The sequence below is a fragment of the Amblyraja radiata genome, chromosome 20 (assembly GCF_010909765.2).
Source record: "Amblyraja radiata isolate CabotCenter1 chromosome 20, sAmbRad1.1.pri, whole genome shotgun sequence".
Classification (NCBI taxonomy): Eukaryota; Metazoa; Chordata; class Chondrichthyes; order Rajiformes; family Rajidae; genus Amblyraja; species Amblyraja radiata.
Window position 1 is genome coordinate 30,888,454 of NC_045975.1, and position 27,981 is coordinate 30,916,434.

Genomic DNA, 27,981 nt, shown 5'->3' on the forward strand with positions numbered 1-27,981 from the left:
TGGATAGCAGATTGGCTGGATGGCTGAAGGCAAAGTGGCTATCATGAGGGGTCATGCATTTTGGTGGTATGAATAAAGGCGTACACTAGTTTCCAAATGGGGAGTGAATCCAGAAATCAGAGGTGCAAAGGGACTTGGGAGTGCTGGTGCATAATTCCCAAAAGGGTAATCCGCAAATCGAATTGGTAGTAAAGAAAGCAAACTTAATGCTAGCATTGATTCAGAGAGGGCTTGTACACAAAAACAGTGATGTAATATTGAGGTTTTATAAGCCGCTGGTAAGGCCGCATTTGGAATATTGTGAACAATTTTGCGCACCATATCTGCGGAAGGATGTGCTGGCTCTGGAGAGGATCCAGAGGAGGTTTACAAGAATGATCCCAGGAATGATTAGGTTAACATATGATGAGCATTTGATGGCACTTGGCCTCGATGGAGTTTAGAAGAATGAGGGAGACCTCATTGAAACATACAGAACAGTGGAAGGCCTGGATAGAGTGGATGTGGATAGGATGTTTCCACTAGTGGGAGAGTCTAGGACTAGAGGCCATAGCCTCAGAATTAAAGGGTGTTCTTTTAGGAAGGAAATGAGGAAGAATTTATTTAGTCAGAGGGTGGTAAATCTGTGGAATTCTTTGCCACAGAAGGCTGTGGAGGCCAAGTCAGTGGATACTTTTAAGGTAGAGATAGATAGATTCCCGATTGGTATGGGTGTCAGAGATTATGGGGAGAAGGCAGGAGAATGGGGTTAGGAGGGAGATAGATCAGCCATGATTGAATGGTGGAGTAGACCTGATGGGCCAAATGGCCTAATTCTGCTCTTATCACATGATCTTATGACCGTATAATTTTCCAACCACTCAGAAGTTCTTAGATTATTATTTTTAGCTGTTGTTGTGCATTTCCCCTCAAAAAACAAGTTGAGCGCTAATGAAAATCTTTGACTAAACATGATTAGGCTGCTTTGTCAGGTTATCTTTCATGAACCGCCAGCGACACTTTTAAAGAAAAATTTATCGCGAGGAACTTGTGAGATAAAGTAATCCTATCTATTGGCTCTCAAGCTGTTAAAAATGGTGCAATTGACGTATATTTCTAATAACTTACATTCAAACGAGCATAATCCAAAGCAGCCCCAGTAATTTTATTGAACATTAATTATGTAAATGTTAATAGCACAAGCTTCACTCAAAGCTGACGTGCAAGGCATATGATGACATTAAACATTACAGAATTCATGTCCTTTGATATCACAGACTTGGGGATTCTCAGCATGAATTAAAGTTCCATGGGGAAAATATTGTGGCCTGCTTTTTTAAGTTTAGTTTAGTTTAGAGATGCAGCGCAGAAACAGGTCCTTCAGCCCACCGAGGGTACGCCAACCAGCTATCCGCTCACACTAACACTACCCTACACACATTACGGACAAATCACCATTTTACCAAGCCAATTAGCCGACAAACCTGTACATTTTTGAAGCATGGAAGGAAACCGAAGCACTGCGAGAAAATACACGAAGGTCACGGGGAAAATGAGTAAACTGCGTATCTACAGCATCTATAGTCAGGATCGAACCCAGGTCTCTGGCGCTGCAAGGCAGCAACTCTACCGCTGTGCCACCATACCACAACTGTTGTGCTAACTGAAACCTGACTGATTACGAACCATACAATATCTGTCAGGCCTCTGCACATGCTAAGTTAACAGAAGTCCAGGTGTAGGAAGGAACTGCAGATGCTGGTTTACACCGAAGATAGACACAAAATACTGGAGTATCTCAGCGGGTCAGGCAGCATCTCTGGATAAAAGGAATAGGTGAAGTTTCGGATCATAGAAACATAGAAACATAGAAAATAGGTGCAGGAGGAGGCTATTCGGCCCTTCGAGCCAGCACCGCCATTCATTGTGATCATGGCTGATCGTCCCCTATGTATAACCCGTGCCTGCCTTCTCCCCATATCCCTTGACTCCACTAGCCCCGAGAGCTCTATCTAACTCTCTCTTAAATCCATCCAGTGATTTGGCCTCCACTGCCCTCTGTGGCAGGGAATTCCATAAATTCACAACTCTCTGGGTGAAAAATGACCTCCCCTTTATTCTAAGACTGTGGCCCCTGGTTCTGGACTCGCCCAACATTGAGAACATTGAGTCCCCTCCCCGGGCACTTTCCGTTGCAACCGCAAGAAATGCAACACCTGTCCCTTCACCTCCCCCCTCGACTCCATTCAAGGACCCAGGCAGTCGTTCCAGGTGCGACAAAGGTTCACCTGTATCTCCTCCAACCTCATCTACTGCATCCGCTGCTCTAGATGTCAGCTGATTTACATCGGGGAGACCAAGCGTAGGTTGGGCGATCGTTTCGCCGAACACCTCCGCTCAGTCCGCAATAACCTACCTGAACTCCCGGTGGCTCAGCACTTCAACTCCCCCTCCCATTCCCAATCCGACCTCTCTGTCCTGGGTCTCCTCCATTGCCAGAGTGAGCAACAGCGGAAATTGGAGGAACAGCACCTCATATTCCGTCTGGGGACCTTGCGTCCGTATGGCATTAACATTGAATTCTCCCAATTTTGCTAGCCCTTGCTGTCTCCTCCCCTTCCTTAACCCTCTAGCTGTCTCCTCCCATCCGCCCGCCCTCGGGCTCCTCCTCCTCCTCCCCTTTTCCTTCTTTCTCCCCCCCCCCACCCCCCATCAGTCTGAAGAAGGGTTTCGGCCCGAAACGTCGCCTATTTCCTTCGCTCCATAGATGCTGCTGCACCCGCTGAGTTTCCCCAGCAATTTTGTGTACCTTTGAGAACATTTTTCCTGCATCTAGCTTATCCAGTTCTTTTATAATTTTATACGTTTCTATAAGAGCCCCCTCATCCTTCTAAACTGCAGTAAATACAAGCCTAGTCTTTTCAATCTTTCCTCATATGACAGTCCCGCCATCCCAGGGATCAATCTCGTGAAGCTACGCTGCACTGCCTCAATCACAAGGATGTCCTTCCTCAAATTAGGAGACCAAAACTGTACACAATACTTCAGATGTGGTCTCACCAGAGCCCTATACAACTGCAGAAGAACCTCTTTACTCCTATACTGAAATCCTCTTGTTATGAAGGCCAACATTCCATTAGCTTTCTTCACTGCCTGCTGTACCGGTAAGCCAACTTTCAGTGACCGGTGTACAAGGACCGAGTCCCTTCTTCAGATTGAGATAGAAAGAGCTGTGAAAAGGTTCAGAACAAAATAGATCAGAGCCAGCACCGATGACTAAGGAAAGTTGGAGCTCACAATGGCCCATTGCTGGCTGTGGAAGAGATGATAATGAAGGGATATATGGATGTGAACAGTACAACTAGCAAGAAGTCAAGTGCGGTGGTGAGACAGAGAGAGAGGGAATGCAAGGATTACTTGAAATTAGAGAAATCAATATTCATACTGCTGGGTTGTAACCTGTCCAAACAAAGGATGAGGTACTGTTCCTCCAATTTGTGTGTGGCCTCACGCTCTCCCCCGGTGGAGGAGGCTCAGGCCAGAAAGGTCAGTGTGGGAATGGGAAGAGGAGTATTCTGTCTCTCCAGAGATGCTGCCTGGCCCGCTGAGTTAGTCCAGCATTTTGTGTTTATCTTCAGAAGTCTCAGGTGTCAGACAGTGGAACATCTGATCTCCCACTCAGCTGCTGGACCTGTCATTTAGCCCACGGTTAAGCACTGGGTGACACAGCGAGTAGAACATCTGCCTCACAGCTCCAGCGACCCGGGTTCAATCCTGACCTCCGAAGCTGTCCATGTGGAGTTTGAATGTTCTCCCCATGACTGCGAGGATTTCCACTGGGATCTCCAGTTTATTCCCACACCCCTTAGAATTGCAGGTTGATAGGACAAGTGGCCACTGTAAACTGCCATTTGCCCCTCGTGACGTTCAATGGTCAATGAGGGAATCGGAGGTGAGGTGAGGTGGGGAGTTGATGAGAATGTGATTCGTGTAAAAATGTGCGTTTTCTCATCAGCTTGGGCTTTGTTGGCCAAGGGTCTAGTTTCCCTTCTAAATCTCTCTATATACCGAGCAGAGATGCCCCTGATTCCAAAGCCAGTCAACATGATCTGAGCTGGTAGAGGGCACAACAACAGATTGGTACTCCACACAAAATCCCAGGCATGACTTCTTAATTGAATTTTACTCCCAGCTGAGCAGGTGTATAAACAGCAACCTGTTCAATTGAATGCGGTTGCTGATCCTGAGGCAGATAGTTACTGCGTGTGCTTGAAGTATTTTATTTCAATTTTTCAATAATTTGTCAGTACTTTAACCTTTTCATTTAGTTTGATGTCATTTAAATCCTCTTTAAAATATGTCCAAAGATATTTCAAAGCAGTTAAAAGATCTTTGACAGCCCAGCTAGCTGACTGCGGGGTGGAAGACTGCAACCTTCATGTGGTCCGCCCTGTTTCGACTAATGCAATCAACTCGACGTGCACAAAAGGAAGATCAAATAGTACAAGTTGTCCAACAACTTTAGGCTGTGCACGCCACACGAAAGAAGAAGAAGAAGAGCTGACTGCAGGTTCTAGGTTGAAGATTCAGCACTGGCTGGTCAAGGTGTAATAATGCCCCTGTCCCACTTAGGAAACCTGTACGGAAACCTCTGGAGACTTTGCGCCCCACCCAAGGTTTCCGTGCTGTTCCCGGAGGCTTTTGTCAGTCTCCCTACCTGCTTCCACTGCCTGCAACCTCCGGCAACCACCTGCAACCTCCGGGAACCGCACGGAAACGTTGGGTGGGGCGCAAAGTCTCCAGAGGTTTCCGTTCAGGTTTCCTAAGTGGGACAGGGGCATAACTCCTCCACTGCTAGAGTGATGCCACACGCAAATCGGCAGAACAGCACCGCATATTCCGCTTGGGTAGCTTACAACCCAATGGTACGAACATTGAGTGCACCATTTTTAGTTAACTTCTCAGAACCACTCCCTGCCACCCCAATCCATGCCCCCCAATTCCTTTCCTGTCCCTCCCACTAGTCTTTGGAATGTCAGAGGAAATTTTGAGCACCCAGGGGAACAGGGAGAGTGTGCAAACTCCACACCAACAGCACCAGAGTTCAGGATCGACCCCGGGTCTCTGGTGTAGCGAGGCAGTAGCTCTGCCCGCTGTGCCACTGTGCCGGCATGCTGGGGATCTTGTGCAATCCCTCAGTGGTGTAACTAATACAACTACTGATCTTTTCCATGCTTCTTTACATTAACTCAGCAATGCCAGTCAGCTCTTCTGGGTTGTTGCTTGCATAAGCAAATAAACAAAAGACAGAGCTATTAAAAGCACATCCATTATTGAAGGCAGTAGCTCTCAACTTAATAGCTATGTCAGGTACAATCTATCAAAGTCCTACTAGATGGTAGACTCAGTTCTTGGTCCATTTGCTTTTATACACACACTACACCGCTTCCCCTTAAATAATAAATGAACATATACTATCCATCAACTAATAACTCAGGATAAACTATTTACATCAACATACAATCATATATTCAACCAACTATAGATTAATTCAATCTCTTGTTCTCTTTCCTCGCTGAACTCTTTACAGCAATTCCACCATAAATTCCATTTAATGATTTTTAATAAATATCACACTCGTTCACTCATATCTTGTTCAGGAACTGCTGCTTCAGCAATCGTTCTATTGCAGAGTCTGACACACCTTTCATGGTATTTATTACCTGCAGGCACGAAGCTGTTCAATTTTAAAATTACGAGTTCAATCGCTCTCTTCAACAATGATAAAAGTTGCAATTATACAATTCATTTGATGCCAGAATTTCATTTGGAATAATTTCTCATTGAGCTGCTTTTCAATGTCTTTGTGTGTCTGGTTTCATAAGACTTCACCTTCCAATCTGTAAGCACAAATCGCCTCTTTCCGCCTGTCACTTGCGTAGTCACAAAGTCACCACTTCTGACTCCCCCTTACTGGAATGCCTCCAAAGCGATCAACTCTGACATGACCATCTTCAAGCTGTCATCTTGTATTCTAGCTTCACTGTATTGTGCTGCCATTTGTGAGTCACTGTCTGCTGTAATGTCCTTCAGGAGCTCTTTGCAACAATCTCCCCACAGTAACGTAATCTATTCAGCAGGTCTGCAAATTGTAAGAATCTTATAGACATGGAGTTCTTCCCTAGAACCCCTACGACTTCATCTTCCTTGGCCGGACCAAATCAATATCTCCTTAATGCAGCACTTGGTGCTGAAAGTAAGCCTTTTGCTTTTCGTAGACACAAAGTGCTGAAGTAATACAGCAGATCAGGCGGCATCTCTGGAGAAAAGGCACAGGTGACGTTTCAGGTCGGGACCCTTCATCAGACCCACCAGTGTGCAGATGGCACTTAATATTGAAGCCTGGTTTGTCTGGGAAATGGAAAGTAATGACATTGCGGTCTTTGTGGCAAAATGGTTGTTCAAATGTACACTACAGATAGTTCCTTCTATATTAATGGTGTCTATCTACCCACTTAATACAATACAATACAATACAATACAATTTGACATTAATCTGCGGTCAGCCTTCAAGCAGACATCCTACTCAATTTACTCCAGGTTTTCCACAACAATTTATCTATCGGTTTCCAATGCCATCCTACGCACAGAAATGTTTCTTAAATGTCAAGCATTATCACCAGTACACACGGGTAAGTTAGTAAATGCATGGAGTTTGACATTAAAACTGTGCACAGAACAAGGCTCATTCTGAGAGCAGGCATCAATTGCAAGCTAGTCTCACCACACAGACTATCTTTCAACTTTTATCACAATAATGCTGTTACTAAATCCTTGCTAGAATATCAATCAGCCTAATTGAGGAAGGCACTCTTTAACTTAAAGTGGCAACATTGGCTGCCTTACGGGTAACTGAAATGGCAATGAAATAATCTTCGCAGGTGCAGTTTACCAACTTGGACTTGATCAGATTCGGGGTACTCGGCTAATGAATAGCCCATTTGGAAATTGCCAAGCTACTGTCACTTACCCCGACTTCCACGTGATCAGATCCTTTATCATCCTGTTTGTGAAGCACCTCAAAATAGTATCTTCGTGCAGAAATAACACTGTGGAGAAAGAAAATGCACTGGTGAGGACATTTGTAGAAGCAAGTCTTTAGGCTGCTGTTTCATGACGCTGTGTAGAGTTACAGCGAGGAAAGTGGCCCTTTGACCCACCGAATCCACGCCAACCAGTGATCCCCGCACAGCGACACTGCTCACTAGGGACAATTTACAATTATATTGTTATAATTATAATACAATTACCAAGCCAATTAACCTACAAACCTGTACGTCATTGGAGTGTTGGAGGAAACTAAAGGACTTGGAGAAAACCCACGCAGGTCACAGGAAGAACGTACAAACTCCGTACAGACAGCGCCCATTGTCGGGATCAAACCCACTACTCTGGTGCTGAAAGCGCTGTAAGGCAGCAACTTTACCGCTGCGCCACCATGCCACCCTTGGTGGTTAGTTGGTTCCGGTTCAATTCCACCCCCTGATGTCTTTATATTCATAGCCTCATCTCTGTAGTGTGATTCCAAGTGCACCACCTAATGGATATCCTTCATACCTCTCAAAGACACAGCCTGGTCTCCAACTCTTCCTAGCAATTTTCCATTGGTATGGTAAAATTGTGAGAGCATGTAGTGGATGGTACAGCACATTACAAAATCAAAACACTAGTCCATGTGATCTCAGTAAACCCTTATATCTGTAGTTTATATATTCCACAATGGTCCATTCTTCAGTTGCGCTGCCAATCAGCTGAACTTCCAATCCTTGAGTTAGTACTCATTAATCTTGTCTGAATTTAGTAAGGCATTTCATAAGGTTCTGCATGGTAGTTTTCTCTGGATGATTAGATCGCATGGGATCCAGGGAGATCTTGCCGATGGGATTTTGCTTCATGGAAAGGAGCCTAAAGTGATGAAAGAAGGTTGTTTTTCAAACAGGAGGCCTGTGACTAGTGGCGTGCCTCAAGGATCGGTGCTCGGCTCATTGCCATTTGTAGTTTATATTCATCATTTGGATGAGAATGTACAAGACTCACTAACTCATTAGTGAGTTTGCCAATGACACTAAAGTGATGCTATCACAGATAGTTTAAAAAAATTACAGCAGGATCTTGATCAGTTGGGCAAGTGGATAGAGGAATGATAAGAGTGAGATGTTACACTTTGGGAATTCAAAATAGGGCAGATTCACCTTCACACTAAGTACTGCTCAACACCCGGCTTGAGATCTAACTATTCCTTTGGTTTATGTTTCATTCGCAAGAAGAAGACACTAAATAGCAAGGCTCTGGGGAATACTGTGGAGCAGAGGGATCTAGGAGTACAAGAAGAGTAAGGTGACGTGCCTCAATGACTATCGACCAGTGGCACTAACGCCGGTGGTGATGAAGTGCTTTGAGAGGTTGATTATGGAGCAAATCAACTCCTACCTTGACAAAAACCTGGACCCACTGCAGTTCGCTTACCGCCACAACAGATCAACAGTGGATGCGATCTCGCTGGCTCTCCACTCCACTCTGGACCACTTGGACAACAAAAACTCATATGTCAGGCTGTTATTCATCGATCACAGCTCGGCATTTAACACAATCATCCCCTCCAAGCTGGTTACCAAACTCGCAGAACTGGGTTTCTGCGCATCCCTCTGCAATTGGATCCTCGACATCCTCATTCACAGACCACAGTCTGTTCGTATTGGTGGAAATGTGTCAACCTCGATAACAATCAGCACGGGAGCACCTCAAGGCTGCCTGAGCAGGTAGTTGAGGCAGGTACTATAACAGCAACCTTTCCCCTCAATGTCAGCAAGCCAAAGGAGATTATGATTTACTTCAGGAAGCAAAGCCGTACACATACTACAGTATATTGGTGGTGCCGAAGGGGAGATGAAAGTTTCAAGTTCCTGGATGTAAATATCATCACCAACTTGCCCTGGAACAGCCATAGCGAAGCAAGGGAAAAGAAAGCACACCAACGCCTCCACTTCTTGAGGCTGCTAAGGAAATTTGACATGTCCCCCAACAACTCTCACCAACTTCTACAGATGTGTCGTAGACAGCATTTTATTGGGATGCGTCACAGCGTGGCTTGGGAACATGTAAGACCGCAAGAAATTGCAGAGAATAGTGGACGCAGCCCAGACCACGCAAACAAACCTTCCTTCCATTCTTCCCAGCTGTTAACAGGCAATTAAACCATCCTATCATGAACTAGAGAGTTGTCCTGATCTCCCAACTGCCTCATTGGACACCCGCAGACTTTTCTGGGCTTTATCTTGCACTAAACGTTATTCCCTTTATCCTGTATCGGCACACTATGGACAGCTTGACTGTAATTATGTATAGCCTTTCCGCTGACTGGATACTATGCGACAAAAAAAGAGAAGAGAGGTCAAGGTGAAAAGAGAGCTGTAAGTGACCCCACAGCTTCCAATCAGATTAATTATAATGTTCTGATCATTACCGCCCACCCCCCCCTCAGAACACAGATCTCTATTGCCGCAGTTCAATAACTAGTTTGAAAATGTTACGCGGCAATCTTTCAGAGCACTCTTGGAAAGTCACCTGGAATTTAAAAGCCAGCAGGAATGCCTTGCGAATATACCATAACCTTTAAGAACGTGACATTTGAAACAAAATCGATTGCAAAGTGCACCGCTGCCAAACATGGCTGCACTGGAAAGTCTGCTGAGCTCTGATAGCATTGGATTTGAGCTGCCAGCTAATGCACCTCGTGGTGGAGGTCGACTTATAAACAGAATGGTCATTTTAAGAGAAGCAGCTCCTTGAAGGCTATGCACTCTAAAGCAAGCTACTGACTGAAGTCTGAAGCCAATGCTCAATAAATTTCTACCTACAAGACATCTTCCTGGCAGTAGAACACGACTAACTGCCACAGTGCTCTCTTCCTCATCCAGCTCACAGGTAGTGCCTGTGCCAACTCCAGAATAAAATTGCTCATTATATGTATCAATGCAATTGAACTTGAGCTAATGGCTGTGAGAGCCATTTAACTGAGATCAACTCCAATTCCCAACAGACCATTATTTAACTCTGGACTTAATTATGCTTGATGGTGAGAGAAATTTAAATGCAATAAACAGGTGTAGCTGAATCATTCCGTAATGGTTTACAAACCAGACTTGACATTAGAATGAAGCAAACTGATGAAAAGCCAAAACCTATGGTACATATCTGCTTGTAAATTGTTCCCGATGTTGGGGAAGTCCAGAACAAGGGGTCACAGTTTAAGGATAAAGGGGAAATCTTTTAGGACCGAGATGAGGAAATTTTTTTTCACACAGAGAGTGGTGAATCTGTGGAATTCTCTCCCGCAGAAGGTAGTTGAGGCCAGTTCATTGGCTATATTTAAGAGGGAGTTGGATGTGGCCCTTGTGGCTAAAGGGATCAGGGGGTATGGAGAGAAGGCAGGTACAGGATACTGAGTTGGATGATCAGCCATGATCATATTGAATGGCGGTGCAGGCTCGAAGGGCCGAATGGCCTACTCCTGCACCTATTTTCTGTGTTTCTATGTTTCTATGTAAACAGGGAGGGGCATGGATTGACAATCTCTTATTCTACCACTCCAGCCCAGGTTTGAATCCAGCCCGGTTTGTGTAGGTTCAACACAGTTGTGAATTTATGGTACAGAAGTCTACTGGAAGCTTGGTAGGCGTTGATGAATGATACTATGGCAGAAGAAAGACACAAAATGCTGGAGTAACTCAGCGGGACAGGCAGCATCTCTGGAGAGAAGGAATGGGTGACGTTTCAGGTCGAGACCCTTCTTCAGACTGAGCGGGAGAGGGAGCTTCAGAGATAACGAAGTGTAAGAGGTCAAAAGAGATGACATTCAAGGAAAATGTAGAATAGGTCATTGTTAGCTAGGAGAAGGTGACAACAAAGCAAACAGAGATACAATGTAATCTGAGGGACAGTCAGACTGGTCGGAGAACAGGGAAGGGGGAAGGATGGAGAAAGAGAGAAAACAAGGCTTACTGGAAATTAGAGAAGTCAATATTCATACAGCTGGCGTGTAAGCTGCCCAAGTGAAATCTGATTTAAAAAAATATACTATGGCAGAGATTGGTACACAAAATGGAAGTGGAACAAAATGGACATTCTCCTGATCCTGATGGTGGACAGCTGATTTTCTGTGGTTCGACAGACAAGATAGAGCTGCCTTCCTACCCGAACCACCCCCAAATTCATCCCTTCCCACCCGTACCAACCCCACTCCGGGCACTTTCCCTTGCAACTGCAGGAAATGCTACACTTGTCGCTATACCTCCCCCCTTGACTCCGTTCAAGGACCCAAGCAGTCTTTCCAGGTGCGGCAGAGGTTCACCTGCACCTCCTCCAACCTCATCTATTGCATCCGCTGCTCTAGGTGTCAGCTGCTCTACATCAGTGAGACCAAGCGTAGGCTTGGCGATCGCTTCGCCGAACACCTCCGCTCGGTTTACTATCACCAACCTGATCTCCCGGTGGCTCAGCACTTCAACTCCCCCTCCCATTCCGAATCCGACCTTTCTGTCCTGGGCCTCCTCCATGACCAGAGTGAGGACCACCATAAATTGGAGGAACAGCACCTCATATTTCGCTTGGGCGGTTTGCACGCCAGCGGTATAAACATTGACTTCTCTAATTTCAGGTAGTCCCTACTTTCTCCTCCCCTTCTCAGCTCTCCCTTAGCCCACTGGCTCCACCTCTTCCTTTCTTCTTCCCCCCCACCCTCATATCAGTCTGAAGAAGGGTTTCGACCCGAAATGTTGCCTATTTCCTTCGCTCCATAGACCCGCTGAGTTTCTCCAGCATTTTTGTCTACCTTCGATTTTCCAGCATCAGCAGTTCCTTCTTAAACAAGATAGAGCTGCCTTATTCTTTTAATCCATGTGTTACCTGGCCTGAACATGTTTCAGAATGTGTTAGAGAGTTGGTGTTTATCTTCTCAAGAGGAAATTGAGGGATTATTAAAATTAGAGATTTAAAGTGTCTACAGTAGTTTTATAGACCAGATAAAAAATAATTTAAGAACAAGGGAAATAAAATTAGGGTTTGCACATTTTCTTTAAGAAAAATTATTCCAATAGAACACAGTGTAAATTTCCAATTCAAAGAATGCCTGTGCAGAGTTGGCCACATAGAACTGCCAATCTTTAGCTTAGAGATTATGTATTGAAACAGGCCCTTCAGCCCATCATGTCCATCGATCACCTATCCGCTCGTTCTGCTATCCTATTTCCGCATACTACACACTAGGGGCTATATACAGAAGCTAATTAACCTACAAACCCGCACACCTTTGGGATGTGGGAGGAAACTGGAGCACCTGGTATAAACTCACATGGTCACAGGGAGATTGTGCAAACTCCACACAGACAGTGCCCAAGTTCAGGATCAAGCCTGGCTCTTTGGTGCTATGAGACAGCAGATGGATCTTAGATCTATCATTTTTTTTTTTGTTAGCTGAGCTGTTTAATGTTGATATTCATGAGTTTTCCCAAATGGAGACCTCAGCACAGCAGATAAAGAGAGACAAGAGGGTAAGCTCCAAACATATTAATGCACATAATAGTAATGAGCTATACCCTATAATGTAATCCAATTAAACCTTCTTCCTCATCTGTTACAATATTTCTACAGGATCTGTGACTTTAGCAACTTGTTTAGTGCAATTCAAGATTGATAACATGTGTCCCTAATGCCACTCATTTTGTATTGCAAACCTCTAGAGCTGATCTCAAACAACTTTTATATGAATCATTCATCTGTTGCAATGTAGAAACCTGTTGAAGCAAATGATGTTATAATTAAGACACCAATATTACATACTTTGCCAGAAGGTGGCTTCATGGAAATCTTTACAAAAATTACTTCTTGTACCAGTAAGGTAGTTCTTTCGTGTTCCTAAATATATATACCATCAGATATTCATTTGTTTCATATTTCCTGATGAAGTAGGTCATTCATCCAATTGAACTGTTGCTATCTCTCAGAATATACCCATCAATCCCATTCCTCTACTTATTTCCACAACTCCCATTCAGAATCACACTTTATTCACCAAGTATGTTTTGCAACATACGAGGAATTTCATTGGCCAGGTCAGTCATACAATTAAACGTAACAGATCACTCAAAAACACATTTTAACATGAACATCCACCACATTCTCATTAACAGCCTCTGATTCTCCCACCTTCACAGGGGCCAATTAATCCAACAACCAAAGAGATGGAGGAAACTGGAGCACCCAGGGGAAATGTATGGAAACTCAGGGTAAGTTCATGGTGAGAGCGTGCAAACTCCACACAGACAGCATCCAAGCTCAGAATCGAATCCTGATCTCTGGGACTGCGACACAATACACAGCGATACTGCAGGTAGTGCAGCAATATCCTACGTTGGATTGTAGCTTTAGATCAAGGTGGGGAAGGAAAAGGACAGAACTTCCCATCAGTTCCTGGGAACACTTGTAAAACTTACATATCTTTCCGGCCTGGGGATTGTTTGACAGACACGGCAACGTTTCTGCCAGCAAGAGGGATCGAGAGCTTTGAGGAAGGAAAACCTAGATACTAATTCAATTGAATCATTGACTGAACTTGGAAGAAGCTCTGAAGGCCCGAACAAAACCTTCATCAGGTGAAACAGAGTGGGCGGCCAATACCATGCTTTTACCTTCCAAGGCCCTGCATGCTACCAGCCAGTACATTATCTCCAAACTTCACAGGAAGAATGACCAAAAAATAAAGTTTAGAGAAATGTGGCAATGTGGACCTTGCCCCTTGCCCAAACTGATTTCTTGCAGGCTGGTCAGCTTCAATCCAAGCAGGCATTAAGTGGACAAGATGTATAAAATTGAGAAAAATTGAACAATGAAGAAAGTTTCCAAGTGTTAACTTTATTGCACTGCCTTTGCTATCCTGTCCAAAGCTGGTCATGCAGAAAATTTTAGACCAAGGTGGCCATGCACCCATTCAGCGTTGAAATAAGCTAATCGTTCCATCAAATCCAGAAAATCCATCAAGCACTCACTTTATGTTCCCCACATTCTCGTCAAGTTGTCCCCTACTCCAAAATTCTACCACGCATCTACCACACAATTTAATTAGGCCAACTAGCCTACCAACCTATATGCCTTTGGGATGTGGATGGAAATGGGAATCCTCAGAGTTACAGGGAAAATTTGCCAACTCTTTCCAGACAGTATCACAATTTAGGATTTAACTTTGGTTAGTGGAGCCAACTATTCTATAATACTACATTACGTGAATGCAAAGTGCCTCTAGTTTGCAATCAAGAGTGAAGATATGAGGAGGCAAAGTACTGGAGTAACTCAGCAGATCAGGCAACATTTCTGGAGAACATGGATAGGTGACATGTCAGGTCGAGACTTCTTCAGACTCAGATATGAGGAGTTCAATCTACTCCTTCTAATGGGTGCACAGTTTTGGTTGATTGTGACACTCCACCAAGGAACATTCTCCCACCCCCTTAAAACAAAGGGCCATTCTGCAAGCTTGGCTTCAATGCCTGAAAACAGCATCGAAATATCTCACAGAACACTTACCTCTATCCCCAGCCCAAAACAACTACACCTCAGCAATAAAACTGCAGTGCCACGATCTACTTACAGCGGCAGAAACCCGGGTTTAATCTTGACTACGGGTGTTTGTCTGTACAAAGCTTGTACGTGCTCCCTGTTACCCACGTGGGTTTTCTCTGAGATCTTCGGCTTCCTCCCACACTCCAGAGACGTAGAGATTTGCAGGTTAATTGGCTTGGTATAAATGTAAAATTGTCCCTAGTGTGTGTGTATAGGGTAGTATTAATATGCGGGGATCGCTGGTCAGTGCAGACTCTGTGGGCCGAAGTGCCTGTTTTCCTCGCAGTTGGCAAGTTTAAGGATAGGCAAATAAGACTACTGAATTCAGCGAAAATAATCTCTTAAAATTTGTAGCCCCTGAAATAACCTTAAATATTTTTTATATTGGAATTAAACTTGTACCAGCTCTGAGTAAAAGTGTCCATCTGTCTATAACTTGCAGCCCACATTACCTGGTAAGCAGATTGTGCAATTGTTTCAGATGGTTCAACAGCTGAGAGGGACATTAAGCCCTCAATTGGAAAACAATTAACACGGATTGAAATCAGACCTCATAACACCTGCACACAGTTGGAAGAGAGGAGCAGAACTGAATCCAAGCCCCCCAACAAATGAAATATATTGCACATACTGGAAGGCTGATATCAAAATAGAAAGTGTTTGAAATACTCAGCGGGCCAGGCAGCATCGGCGTTGAGAGCGGGACTTGGTTAATGTTTTGCCAATACCGCCATACATTTCCTCCAGAAATTCACACACGCCATTGCTACTCAGGTTTTAATCCATCCTTGCTGCAGTTATTCCCAAACTACAGATGTTCTTCACTTGGGTCATGGGCCTGCAACAGCCTGGGGCTTACCTGGGTTTACCTGGATCAGGGACAGTCTGGTACTTCCAACACGTGTATTGGACTTTAGACTTTTTCCCCCCTTGTAAACGGTGCCAAAATATGGCAACTGTGCATTTGTGGTTGTGCAGAGGAATTTCACTGTGCTGTGCATACGTGACAATAAAGAACCATTGAACCATTGTGCTGGAAGATCATATAGAAACAAAGAACTGCAGATGCTGGTTTATTTCAAATATAGACACAAAATGCTGGAGTAACACAGCGGGTCAGGAAGCATCTCTGGAGCCATGGGGGGAAATTCCGAGGGGATATGGGGGGGACATGTCCCCTCCATGTTTTGAGAGGTGGGGGACAACCCCCCCCCCCCATGTTTTGTAATCCGGATTTTGAAATTAGGTGAAAAAAAAAATCTATTAAAAATCTCCGCTTTCCACGAGACAATGGGGATGGGACTGATGATCGAAGGCGCCGATTGGACGAGAGAGACGTCGGTCAGCAGGCGGGACATGATGATTCAGCGCGAGGGAAGTGTCGGTCAGAGGCGGAAGTAGGGGGGTGGGACTGAGAGAGCGCGGTGATTGGAGGAGGGAGACGTCCTGGTGGAGCAAAATCAGAGAGCGGTGCTTGAATCGGCCCGTTCGCGGGGCCTTTCATCGCCCGGCGCGGCTTAAAATCGGCTGCGAGATCTTCCGCCGCCCTGCGATCAAATTGCTGCATCGAGGCTCCCGATGTTGAAGCCCCCGCTGGGCGATGTAAGATCCCGCGGCCGGTTTTAAGCCATGCCGGGCGAAGAAAGGCCCCACGAACGGGCCGATCCAAGCCCCACGATTCGGGGCGGACAAAGCTGCTGTTGCTGGAGTTCGGAGTCGGTCACCAACCAGGTCAGCTCCCAATGTTATCGTCCACAGGGCCCACGGCCGAAGCCTCGCGTGTGTGTGTGTGTCCCCCATGTTTTGATAGCGATTTACGCCCCTGTCTGGAGCAAAAGGATAGGTGACGTTTCAGATGTTGGGTTCCAACCTCTTCAGTCAGGATGATGTCTAATTGTAACCTGACCTCCTGGTATATTGGTCAGAACTTTCCTGTCCATTTCACCTTGAATCGTTCTCAGCCCACTGTTCACAAATGTGTATTTAATAATAGCAATCCTTCAAAGTAATAGGTCTCGTGATGAGCAAAATAAGTCTTAAAAAATCGTTGTGCCAATTTATATTTCTGAATGAGAGACTCAATTTAGTGGAGTTGTGTGTGAAAGCAATTTCAGTCAGCCTGGGAATCATGAACAAATTGATAGTGGATTGTTTATATTGACACATCATGAATTGAAACACTCCAAAAGTGTTTTTCTCTGCGTTTTTGTTTTGTTGTAGAATGGATCTCAGTAATAATGTTCATGAAATTGTTTTATATCAATTCATTTGCTTCCCAAACTCTCCTACAGAAAATCTGTTTCTTGTATGGGGGTGTTAGAATGATCTGTGATATATGTGAAAGACTATGCATTATCTTTCAAGACATCCGTGACAATCCGGTTCTTATGACTGATGATGTTAACCATTTATGACTGGGGTAAGACAATGGCTAATGGATATTGGCACTGAGCTGAGACTGTGTCACGCCCATTGTTACCTGCAGAGCTCATACTGTCACATCCACTGGGGGCAGCACAGAGCTGCGGTTTTGATAGGGCTATGGGGGAGCTCCTACCTGCCCACAAGAGAGGTGGGGAAACCAGGGAAGTATTAGAAAGAGCAAGAGGACGTCAAATTTTGGGGTTGCCGCACAAACCACATTATCTTTAATAATATCTGTGACAAAAGGCTGTGATAGTCATACAGCGTGGAAACAAGCCCTTTGGCCCAATTTTCCCACATCGACCAACATGTCCATCTACATTAATCCCACCTGGCCCATATCCCTCTAAACATGTCCTATCCATGTACCTATCTAAATGTTTCTTAAACATTCCAATAGTCCCTGCCTTAACTACCTTCTCTGGAAGCTCGTTTCATACCCTTTGTGTGAAAAGAAAAGTTACCCCTCGAGTTCCTATTAGATTTCCCCCCCCCTCACTTTAAACCTATGGTGCTAAATTTCCCCTACTAAGGGCAAGAGACTCTGTGTGTTTACCCAATCTTTTCCTCTCTTGATTTTGTACACTGATGTGAAAAGCACTTGTAGACTTTTTGAGACCTGCCACCAATCAATACAAGCAGCTAGAATTCCCAATATTTATTTGAGAAACATCAGTTAGAGTGTTAGAAAATAACTCTTACATGGACCATCTGCTTGTTTTAATCCTTGTCAGGATTGAACATACCTTTGTTTGGGTTGCACAAGGATTGATGGATTGTGAAACAAAACTAGGAGAGGAGGACTGAGCTGAGATCCTCACAGAATGATCCTAGTCAAGAGTCTACAGTCATAAATGAGAGGCATAGAAATACAGCAGAGAAATGGCTCCTTCAGCCTTCCAAGACCATGACACCTTTTTGGCCCATTTACTATTTTTATTGTTGCAGTAAGTAGCTGCAGATGCTGGTTTAAACCAAAGATAGACACAAAATGCTGGAGTAACTCAACGGGACAGGCAGCATCTCGGGATAGAAGAAATGGGTGACGTTTCGGGTCGAGATCCTTCAATCTGAAGAAGGGTCTTGACCCGAAATGTCACCCATTCCTTCTATCCAGGGATGCTGCCTGTCCTGCTGAGTTACTCCAGCATTTTGTGTCTATCTACTAATTTTATTTACCTGCATTAGGACTAAACCCCTCAATGCCTTGCCTTTTAAAATATCTGCCAAAATGCCTTTTTGACATGATGATTGTATCCATTTCCACCAACTCCTCAGGCAGCATGTTCCAGATATCAACCACTCTCTATGTCAAAAAATACTTGCAACTCAGATCCCTATTAAAGGTCCAACCTCGATTATCATACCCTGACTGTGGGGGAAGAAGATTCTGATTATCTACCCTATCTCTGCCTTTCATAATATTATACTCTTCTATCTGGTCACATCCCAGCCTCCGTTGCCCCAGGGAAAACAAGGAGAGGAGGGTGAAGAGGGCAGTGTGCCTCCAGCTGTTCACCTTGCTGCCCAAAGTCCCTTATAAATGCAAGGTTTCATGTAAGTTGCCACAAAGAATTAACATCATAGAACATGCGGAGGCCACCCTTCAAATATTTACTAATTCCCCTAGAGATTACGAGTAAAAGTCAAATGGCGCAAGGGCAGTCACGGTGGAGCGGTAGAGTTGCTTCCTTACAGCGAATGCAGCGTCGGAGACTCGGTTTCGATCCCGATTATGGGTGCTGTCGGTACAGAGTTTGTACGTTCTCCCCGTGACCTGCGTTGGTTTTCTCCGAGATCTTTGGTTTCCTCCCACACTCCAAAGGCGCACAGGTTTGTAGGTTATTTGGCTTGGTAAATGTAAAATAAATTTCCCTAGTGAATGTAGGATAGTGTTAATGTGCGGGTATCGCTGGTCGGTGAGGACCCGGTGGGCCGAAGGGCCGGTTTCCGTATTGTATCACTAAAATAAAAGAATGAAGCATCCTTTGAACATGAACCACACTGGGTCCTGGAAATTCATGTAATCTTTTTCATCATCAGAACAGTAAAGAAGCGACTTACTAACTGGCATCAAGAAAGGAGATGGTGCATGATTATTATATCAAAGTTACATAAGCAGAGAACAGAAACTTAACATGCTCAGTGCAGCTGCAAAGCTCTACCTTCATCATGCAGCAATGCACCGAGGAGAACTAAGGGCAGACTTTAAAGGAACAGTTTACCAAGGATATAGGGGTGGGAGATTGCAACCTTCATGTGGTCCACCCTGTTACGACGAATGCAATCAACCTGGCGTGCACAAACAGAAGATCAAACAGAACAAGTTGTCCTACAACTTTAGGCTGTGCACGCCATACGCAAGAACAAGAAGACCAAGGATATACAGACTTTAGCATCCTGCTGAGGCTACTGATTAGAGGTGTGAGGAGAAGGTAAGAGAGGAGTTACTATTTGGATGTGTAGGAAGGAACTGCAGATGCTGGTTTACGCCAAAGAAAGACACAAAATGCTGCAGTAATTCAGCGGGACAGGCAGTATCTCTGGAGAGAAGGGACAAATTGTGTCGGAAGGAAGTACAGATGCTGGTTTACACCAGTTAGACGACAAATGAAGAGTGTCTGAAAGAGGGTCTCAACCCAAAACATCACCTTTTCCTTTTCTCCAGAGATGCTGCCTGACCCACTGAGTTACCCCAGCATTTTGTTACTACTTGGATGCAAGCTTTTACCATCACACTGCCTCATGCCCGCTGCATCTTATTGTTACCACCATGGTGATGGGCACTATGGTTGTGGATTGATGCATCATAGCTGGAGTCTGAGACTGTATTGCCAGAGATAATATGACTCAGAGTGTGTGAAGGTTCAGTGCCTTTCAAAGCTGCATTTGATATTGCAAATAGAGAATTAGACTTGAAATTAGAGAAATCAACGTTCATAGCGCTGGGCTGTAAGCTGCCCAGGTGTAATGTATGGCGCTGTTCCTCCAATTTATGTGTGGCCTCACTCTGACAGTGGAGGAGGCCCAGGACAGAAGGTCGGAATGGGAATGGGAATTATCTCGCTCCTTTCATGCACAAAGATAGGCATGAGTAACAACAGCAACAGGAATGTGTAGCAAGGAACTGCAGATGCTGGTTTAAACCGAAGATTGACACAAAAAGCTGGTGTAACTCAGCAGGGCAGGCAGCATCTCTGGAGAGAAAGAATGGGTGACGTTTCAGGTCGAGACCCTTCTTCAGGCTGAAGTCTGAAGAAGGGTCTTGACCCAAAACATCACCCATCCTTCTCTCTGGAGATGTTGCCTGTCCCGCTGAGTTACACCAGCTCTTTGTGTCTATCTCACAGCAGCAGGAATGATGTGTAACCACACACACCTGATCCTGGCCAGGTTGTCAATAAACCTGTTTTATTGACATTTATTCCAGCAGTGTGGCATCATATCAGAGCCTTTTAAACTAATTTTACTGCGATGGAGTCCATTCAGATGGAACAGGTGTGATGAATGTGTGGTACAAACATACTTCCACTGTGCCAAACTCACACTCGGATTCCGTGTAAATATCAGACATTGTCCCTGCTAGAGCATATCCCTTTCATCTGAGCCTTAGGATTTTACATATTTGTAGCACAAACCCCTTGTACGAGTTAAAACAAAATAAAAGCATTTATGTTTAAAAAGAGGGTTAAAAGTTGGTATCCTACTGAGCAGAGTCACTGTTCACTCAGTAAAAGACAACTGGAACAGATCATTTTGTGCAATTCATTCATCTCAAATGAAATCTCTGATCCATCTGTAGGAAGATATACTCAGGCAATAGGACACACAAGAGAATAGGCAGAAAATGCCAGAGAAAATCCATAAAGAAAATCAAACCAACAGTTGTAGTGGTGCACGCTGAATTATTCATCGTGCTAACTTCAGGGCTTTGCCAACAATAAGAAATGAAACTGTTAACCTTCTGAAGGCTGCAACAGAACACAGCAAACAGCTGACTAGGGTGTACTGCTGCTCCTAGGCACCACTGATGAGGCAAGGACACCAAATAGTATTTACCTTCAGAAGGACGAGGGGGGACCTAATTGAAACTTACCGTATAGTGAAAGGCTTGGATAGAGTGGATGTGGAGAGATGTTTCCACTAGTGGGAGAGTGGCCATAGCCTCAGAATAAAGAGACGTACCTTTGGGAAGGAGATGAGGAGCAATTTCTTTGGTCAGAAGGTGGTGAATATGTGGAATTTATTGCCACGGGCTGTGGAGGCCAAATCAATGGATATTTTTAAGGCAGAGATTGATAGATTCTTCATTAGTACACATGTCAGTGGTTATGGGGCGAAGGCAGGAGAATGGGGTTGAGAGGGAAAGATAGATCAGCCATGATTGAATGGCGTAGTAGACTTGATGTGCCAAATGGCCTAATTCTGCTCCTACCATTTACGAACTTGTAAACATACCTGTCCAACTAACAGCTGACATTCAAAGACGTCTTTTGTGTGGAAAAAAACATCTGCAGTCAAGAGACGGCAGCTGACACAGAAGAAAAGCTGATATAATTCTTACATTATCTTGAACAGAAAAGCATACAGTGAGCAACTCAACATTGGCAATTTGCTCACCCCCAGTTCGGAAACGGCAGATGGAGAGAATTGATCAATGAGTAAATAGTCACGAGAATTCAACTTCATTCTGTCAGGGAGTATTAAGCACTGCCAGAGAGACATTTTTTATTTTTGGAGGGCAAAATGGGAAAAAGAGGAGATAATCATTGCAGGCTCACAGTTTAACTCTCTGACTTGAATGAATAAAATCATATTGGAAAGGATGGTATGCAGCACTGTGAACATTAAATATTTTCAATTGCAAATGCAAGGTATTTAAATAATTCTGTTGGAGGCTATCTCAGTTGGGTATAGCAGCACACTGACAGGACAGTGGAGTATAACTCTGTTAATCCAGCATGTCTGGAACTGTTGAATGTGGTTCTGACTGATTTAATTGAATTGAATTGAAAGATACAGCCTTTTGGCCCACTGAGTCCGCACCAACCATCGATCACCCGCTTACACCAGTTCTATGTTATCTCGCTTTTGCATCCACTCTTTGCACACCGGTGCAAATTACAGAGGCCAATTAACCTGCAAACCTGCACGTCTTTAGGATGTGGGAGGAAACCAAAGTGCCTGGAGGAACCCCGCATGGTCACAGGGAGAAAATGCAAACTCCACACAGAGAGCACTCGAGGTCAGAATTAGACCCGGGTGACTGGCACTGTGAGGCAGCAGCACTACCAGCTGTACCGCTGTGCTGCCAGATCATCCAGCTCTTCGAATGTTATCGCATTTAAAACTGCAACACTCTTAATTCATTTTTTCCCAGCAGATGTTACACAGTAATATAGTACATTTTCCAACAAACCTGGTAACTTGAAAGGCAATGAAGGAACCGTGATCTTAGTATGTTCAAGGGAATGCAGGAAGTGAGGTGCAGCAGTAGAGTAGCTGCCTCACAGCGCCAGAGACACAGATTCTATTGTGACCTCTGGTGCTGTCTTTTTGGAGTTTGTACGTTCTCCCTGTCACCACTGGGGTTTTCTCTGGGTGCTCCGGTTTCCTCCCGCATTCCAAAGACGTGCAGGTTAATTGGCCTCTGTGAAATTCTCCCTGGTGTGTAGGATGAAACTAGTGTGAGGTCAGTGCAGACTCGGTGGGCTGAAGGGCCAGTTTCCACGTTGTATCTCTAAACTAAACTAAACTAAACTAAACGGCACCAAGTGGTATTGAGGGAAGCAAGGAAGGGTACCAGAGCTCCAGTGTAATAAAAGGCACCCAGGATCAAGGGCTCCAGTGTATTGAAAGATGCACAGTTATCAACGGCCAATCAACCAAATGCTGAACTGTTTTTAAATAATTGGATGACAGATTATGGGAGATTTACTGGAAGCTGATTCATGTCAAATGAAGGGATTTTGCTACCTCACAGTGAGGCAACGTTGTGGTGCAGTGGGTAGTGCTGCTGCCACACAGCCACAGTGGCATGGGTTAGATCATACACATGGGTACTCTCTGTGTGGAATAAACATATTCTACCGTGTGCATGTTTGTTTCCTTGGGGAACTCTGGTTTCTTTCCACATCCCAATTCTGGAAGATAAACGGGCTACTCTGAATTACCCCCGGTTTAGATAGGTGGAAGAAGTTTTAGAGGGAAGTTAATGGGCTTGGGAAGGAGAATAGAGAGAATAGGTTACAGGGAAATACTGCAAGTGGGGGAATAAAAGGACGTACCTTTACAAAGGAGATGAGGAGCAATTTCTTTAGTCAGAGGGTGGTGAATCAGTGGAATTCATTGCCACAGACAGCTGTGGAGGCCAAGTCAATTAGTGTTTTTAAGGAAGAGATTGATAGTTTCATAATTAGTAAGGGTGTCAAAGGTTGTGGGGAGAAGGCAGGTGCATCTGGTGAGAGGGAAAGATAGATCAGCCATGATTGAATCTGACTCGATTCTGCTCCTATGACTTATGAACTTACGAAACGGGTGAATGGATTGCACATAAATACCTATCTCATGAGCCAGAGGAGCTCGTGATCTGCAGGAGGAGAGCAAAACATTTCTGATGATAGACACAAAAAGCTGGAGTAACTCTGGGACAGGCAGCATCTCTGGAGAGAAGGAATGGGTGATGTTTCGGGTCGAGGCCCTTCTTCAGACTGGTTAGGGATAAGGGAAACAAGAGATAAAGATGATTATGTAGAGAGATAAAGAACAATGAATGAAAGACATTCAAAAAGGTAACGATGATAAAGGAAACCGGCCATTGTTAGCTGTTTGTTGGGTGAAAATGAGAAGCTGGTGCGACTTGGGTGGGGGAGGGTTAGAGAGAGAGGGAATGCTGGTGCTACCTGAAGTTAGACAAATCAACATTCATGCCACTCTGCTGTAAGGTGTCCAGGCAAAATCATTTCTGATTACAGTCAAATCAACCATCACCGTAAAGACGCTATGATTTGATCAAAATTATCTTCTCAGATTTGCCCACAGTCCTGCAATATGGGAAAGGTAACCACCCAAGGCAACTCTGGTTAGTGATTTTAACAAGTTTACCATCCTCTATTTGAAAATGCTCAGTCATTTTATTTAGTGTCACACTGCTAAAGTGCCACTGTGCTAAAGTGGATTAATTCCAAATAGAATCTTTCAGTAATCAAGAAGTCAAAAATAACAGAATTTACAGAAGCCGACAGTGTCTGAATATCTTCAAATTGTACTGGATTAATAATGCATGTTGTGCTACATTGATAATTTCTTGCTTTTAACATTTCTGCATAAGACTTTTTTTATTTCTAATGGAGTGATTTTCTTTTGTGTAGAAATCTGTATCAACGTGAAACGGAAAAAATCTTCTCAATGTTTGTCGACCACATTTGATATTTGCAATTACTAGTTTCTTAACTCTAGGGAGCAGAGATGGTTGGGTCACCAATGTCCCAGACCACCCACCCGTCAAAGAGTGCCCATTTGGGATCTTGGGCTTTGACCATACAACCCTACGAATGAAAGAACCTCCCCAGATCAGGCAGAATCTGCGGACAGCAAGAAAGTTAACATTTCAGATTGATGATTTTTCATGGAGATTTTACGAGAGTTCATCAACATGAAACAATAACCTAATTTCTCTCTCCATAGACGCTGCAGATCTACAGAGTGTTTTCTGTATTTTCTGTCTTTTTATAGTGGCTTATCTGCATGTGTGGTATTTTGCTTTCATTTCACTTAACCTGGGTAATATCCTTTCCTCACCAGCAATGGTCAGCTCGTGTGGAGAACTCTCATGTTTAAGCTTCTGATCCACTTGAGTGGTAACCTCAGACAATTCGTGAATCACGTCTACCTATTTCTTCAGCCTTACAAAAGCCCCACAACTCTGCAACCTTTGAACACAGACTCCCTCATCATGAAACCTCTTTTCTCACTGGTCAAGTTAATGTTCAACCACTGCATTAAATCATAAAATTCAATAGACAATAGACAATAGGTGCAGGAGTAGGCCATTCGGCCCTTCGAGCCAACACCGCCATTCAATGTGATCATGACTGATCATCCCCAATCAGTCCCCCATTCCTGCCTTCTCCCCATATCCCCTGACTCTGCTATTTTTAAGAGCCCTATCTAGCTCTCTCTTGAAAGCATGCAGAGAACCTGCCTCCACCGCCCTCTGAGGCAGAGAAATCCACAGACTCACCACTCTCTGTGAGAAAATGTGTTTCCTCGTCTCCGTTCTAAATGACTTACTCCTTATTCTTAAACTGTGACCCCTGGTTCTGGACTCCCCCAACATCGGGAACATGTTTCCTGCCTCTAGCGTATCCAAGCCCTTAACAATCTTATATGCTTCAATGAGATTCCCTCTCATCCTTCTAAGCTCTAGAGTGTACAAGCCCAGCTGCTCCATTCTCTCAGCATCAGACAGTCCCGCCATCCCAGGAATTAACCTTGTAAACCTATGCTGCACTCCCTCAATAGCAAGAATGTCCTTCCTCAAATTAGGGGACCAAAACTGCACACAATTTCTGCACACATCTTCAACACGTGGAACAGGCCAGTCGGCCTGACCTGTCCATGCCGAACATTAGACACCCTTTGATATTAATCAGCATCTCCAGCTCTCTTTTTCCAACCCATTTTGGTATGGTATAATGGTTAAGCCATTAGTTCAGTTCAGTTTCATTTGGAGGTACAGTGAAAAGCTTTTGTTGCACACTAGCCAGCCAGTGGAAAGACAATACATGATTACAAACGAGCCATTAACATTGTACAGATACATGATAAGGGAATAACGTTTAATGCTAGGTAAAGCCAGTAAAGTCTGATCAAAGATAGTCTGAGGGCCCTGATGAGGTAGATAGTGGTTCAGGACTGCTCTCTAGTTGTGGTAGGATGGTTCAGTTGCCTGATAACAGCTGGGAAGAAACTGTCCCTGAATCTGGACGTGAGCGTTTTCAGACTTCTATATCTTTTGCCCGATGGGAGAGGAGAGATGATGAAGTGGCCAGGGTGCGACACATCTGTGATTATGATGCTGGTTTTGCCGAGGCAACGTGAGGTATAAATGGTTGATTTGTGTGATACTATGGCATGCGTCCACAATTCGCTGCAATTTCTTGTGGTCTTGGATGGAGCTGTTCCCAAACCAAGCTGTGGTGAATCCTGATAAAATGCTTTCTATGACTAGAGTCCAGATGGCTGGCCAAATAAAATATAACTGAATGTTACAGGACACCTGGTGAGCTTAAATTCAATTAAATAATGCAGTAATGATGGTCATGAAACTTTGGATGATCATTAAAACCCCACCAATTTCCTGAGGCACTCCAGGAGAAGAAAAAAATCAGCCATTCTTACTCAGGCTGCTGACAATAATAAACCTAAACCCAATCCTGTGATTCCAGACACACGGCAATAGGGATGGTTAAAACTCCCCTCTGAAACGGTCTGACAACTTCCTCCGTTTGGGGAAAATCAGCAATAACTGTTGTCCATTGTATACACACAAGAAATGAATTAATAAAACAGCAATGACCCACAAACTAAAGCAGTCATCTACTGGTAGCATTTGTACATTTTCAAATGCATTGCATTATGCATTGTGACAAAAAAAAATTAAGGCTAATTTGATTCAATGATCTTTCATTTTAATGAGCTGACTGAAATCCAGCAGGTGGATTAAAAAACACATTGACCCAGTTATCGTGAAGGATCTTTCATAATATGTTAGAGGTTTTGTGTAGAGCAAACAACCTTAGTGTGTCATTCTATTACTTATTAGTCGTATTTCATTATTTACCATCTGCAGTAAGAGCGGGACAAAAGGAATACAGTTGTTTGACCACCTCTTTGATACTTGTAAACGTGGACAGGCATCAATTGCCAGGCAAGTGTGACCTGAGGGACATTAGAGGCGGACTCATGCCAACGGCTTGAGTTAGTTTAGTTCAGAGATACAGCGTGGAAAGAGGTTCTTTGACCCACTGAGTCCACGCCGACCAGTGATCACCCCCTACACCATGTCTATCCTACAGACTAGGGACAATTTACAGAGGATAATTAACCTACAAACCAGCACATCTTTGGAATATGGGATGAAACCGAAGCAGCCGGAGACAACCCATGCAGTCACAGGGAGAATGTACAGATTCTGTACAGACAGCACGGAAAGTCAGGATAGAACCTGGGCCTCTGACGCGATGAGGTAGCAATTCTTTCCCTGCGTCACTGTGTCGCCCTAAGTGCATTTAGAATCAACCACCTCCTTCGTCCCAGCTGAGATAGGAATGTGTTGTTAGATGTGCTCTCAATCTACTTGAGGATGAAACAACAACTTACTCCAAATCCCTCAACTTTATGAAATTCACTTGCTGACCAAAAAAACCCATCTGCACCTGGAGAAAATACTGAGCAAGGCTAACACATTACATTCTGAAGAAATCTAATGAGAAACTGTGCTTTCACCTGATCCAACTCAAGACTAGCACTGAAGGTCACATTAGGTGCACAACCTCCAGAAGTGGAGCTCCTTTCCCTCTCAGTAGAGTTCCTAACATCTACAACTTTGAAGATGCTGACACCTAAGAATACCAACCTAGTTGAAAAGTGGTGGGGTCTAAAATTGGATAGAAAATTGGTTGGCAGACTGGAAACAAAGCGTAGGGATTAACGGATCCCTTTCAGAATGGTAGGCAGTGACTAGTGGGGTACTGCAAGGCTTGGTGCTGGGACCGCAGCTATTTATAATATACATCAATGATTTAGATGAAGGGATTCAAAGTAACATTAGCAAATTTGCAGATGACACAAAGCTGGGTGGCAGTGTGAACTGTGAGGAGGATGCTATGAGAATGCAGGGTG

At 44.2% G+C, this 27,981-nt stretch overlaps 1 protein-coding gene across 2 annotated transcripts in view; it reads right to left on the bottom strand.

The window, feature by feature from the left end:
- b4galnt4 (beta-1,4-N-acetyl-galactosaminyltransferase 4) overlaps window positions 1-27,981 on the bottom strand; it is a 603,648-nt gene that overhangs the window by 153,312 nt on the left and 422,355 nt on the right. For both annotated transcript variants that reach the window (XM_033039185.1, XM_033039186.1), the window contains exon 8: window positions 7,010-7,088. In XM_033039185.1, coding sequence (XP_032895076.1) covers window positions 7,010-7,088 — 79 coding nt within the window. The remainder of the gene's footprint in view (window positions 1-7,009; window positions 7,089-27,981) is intronic.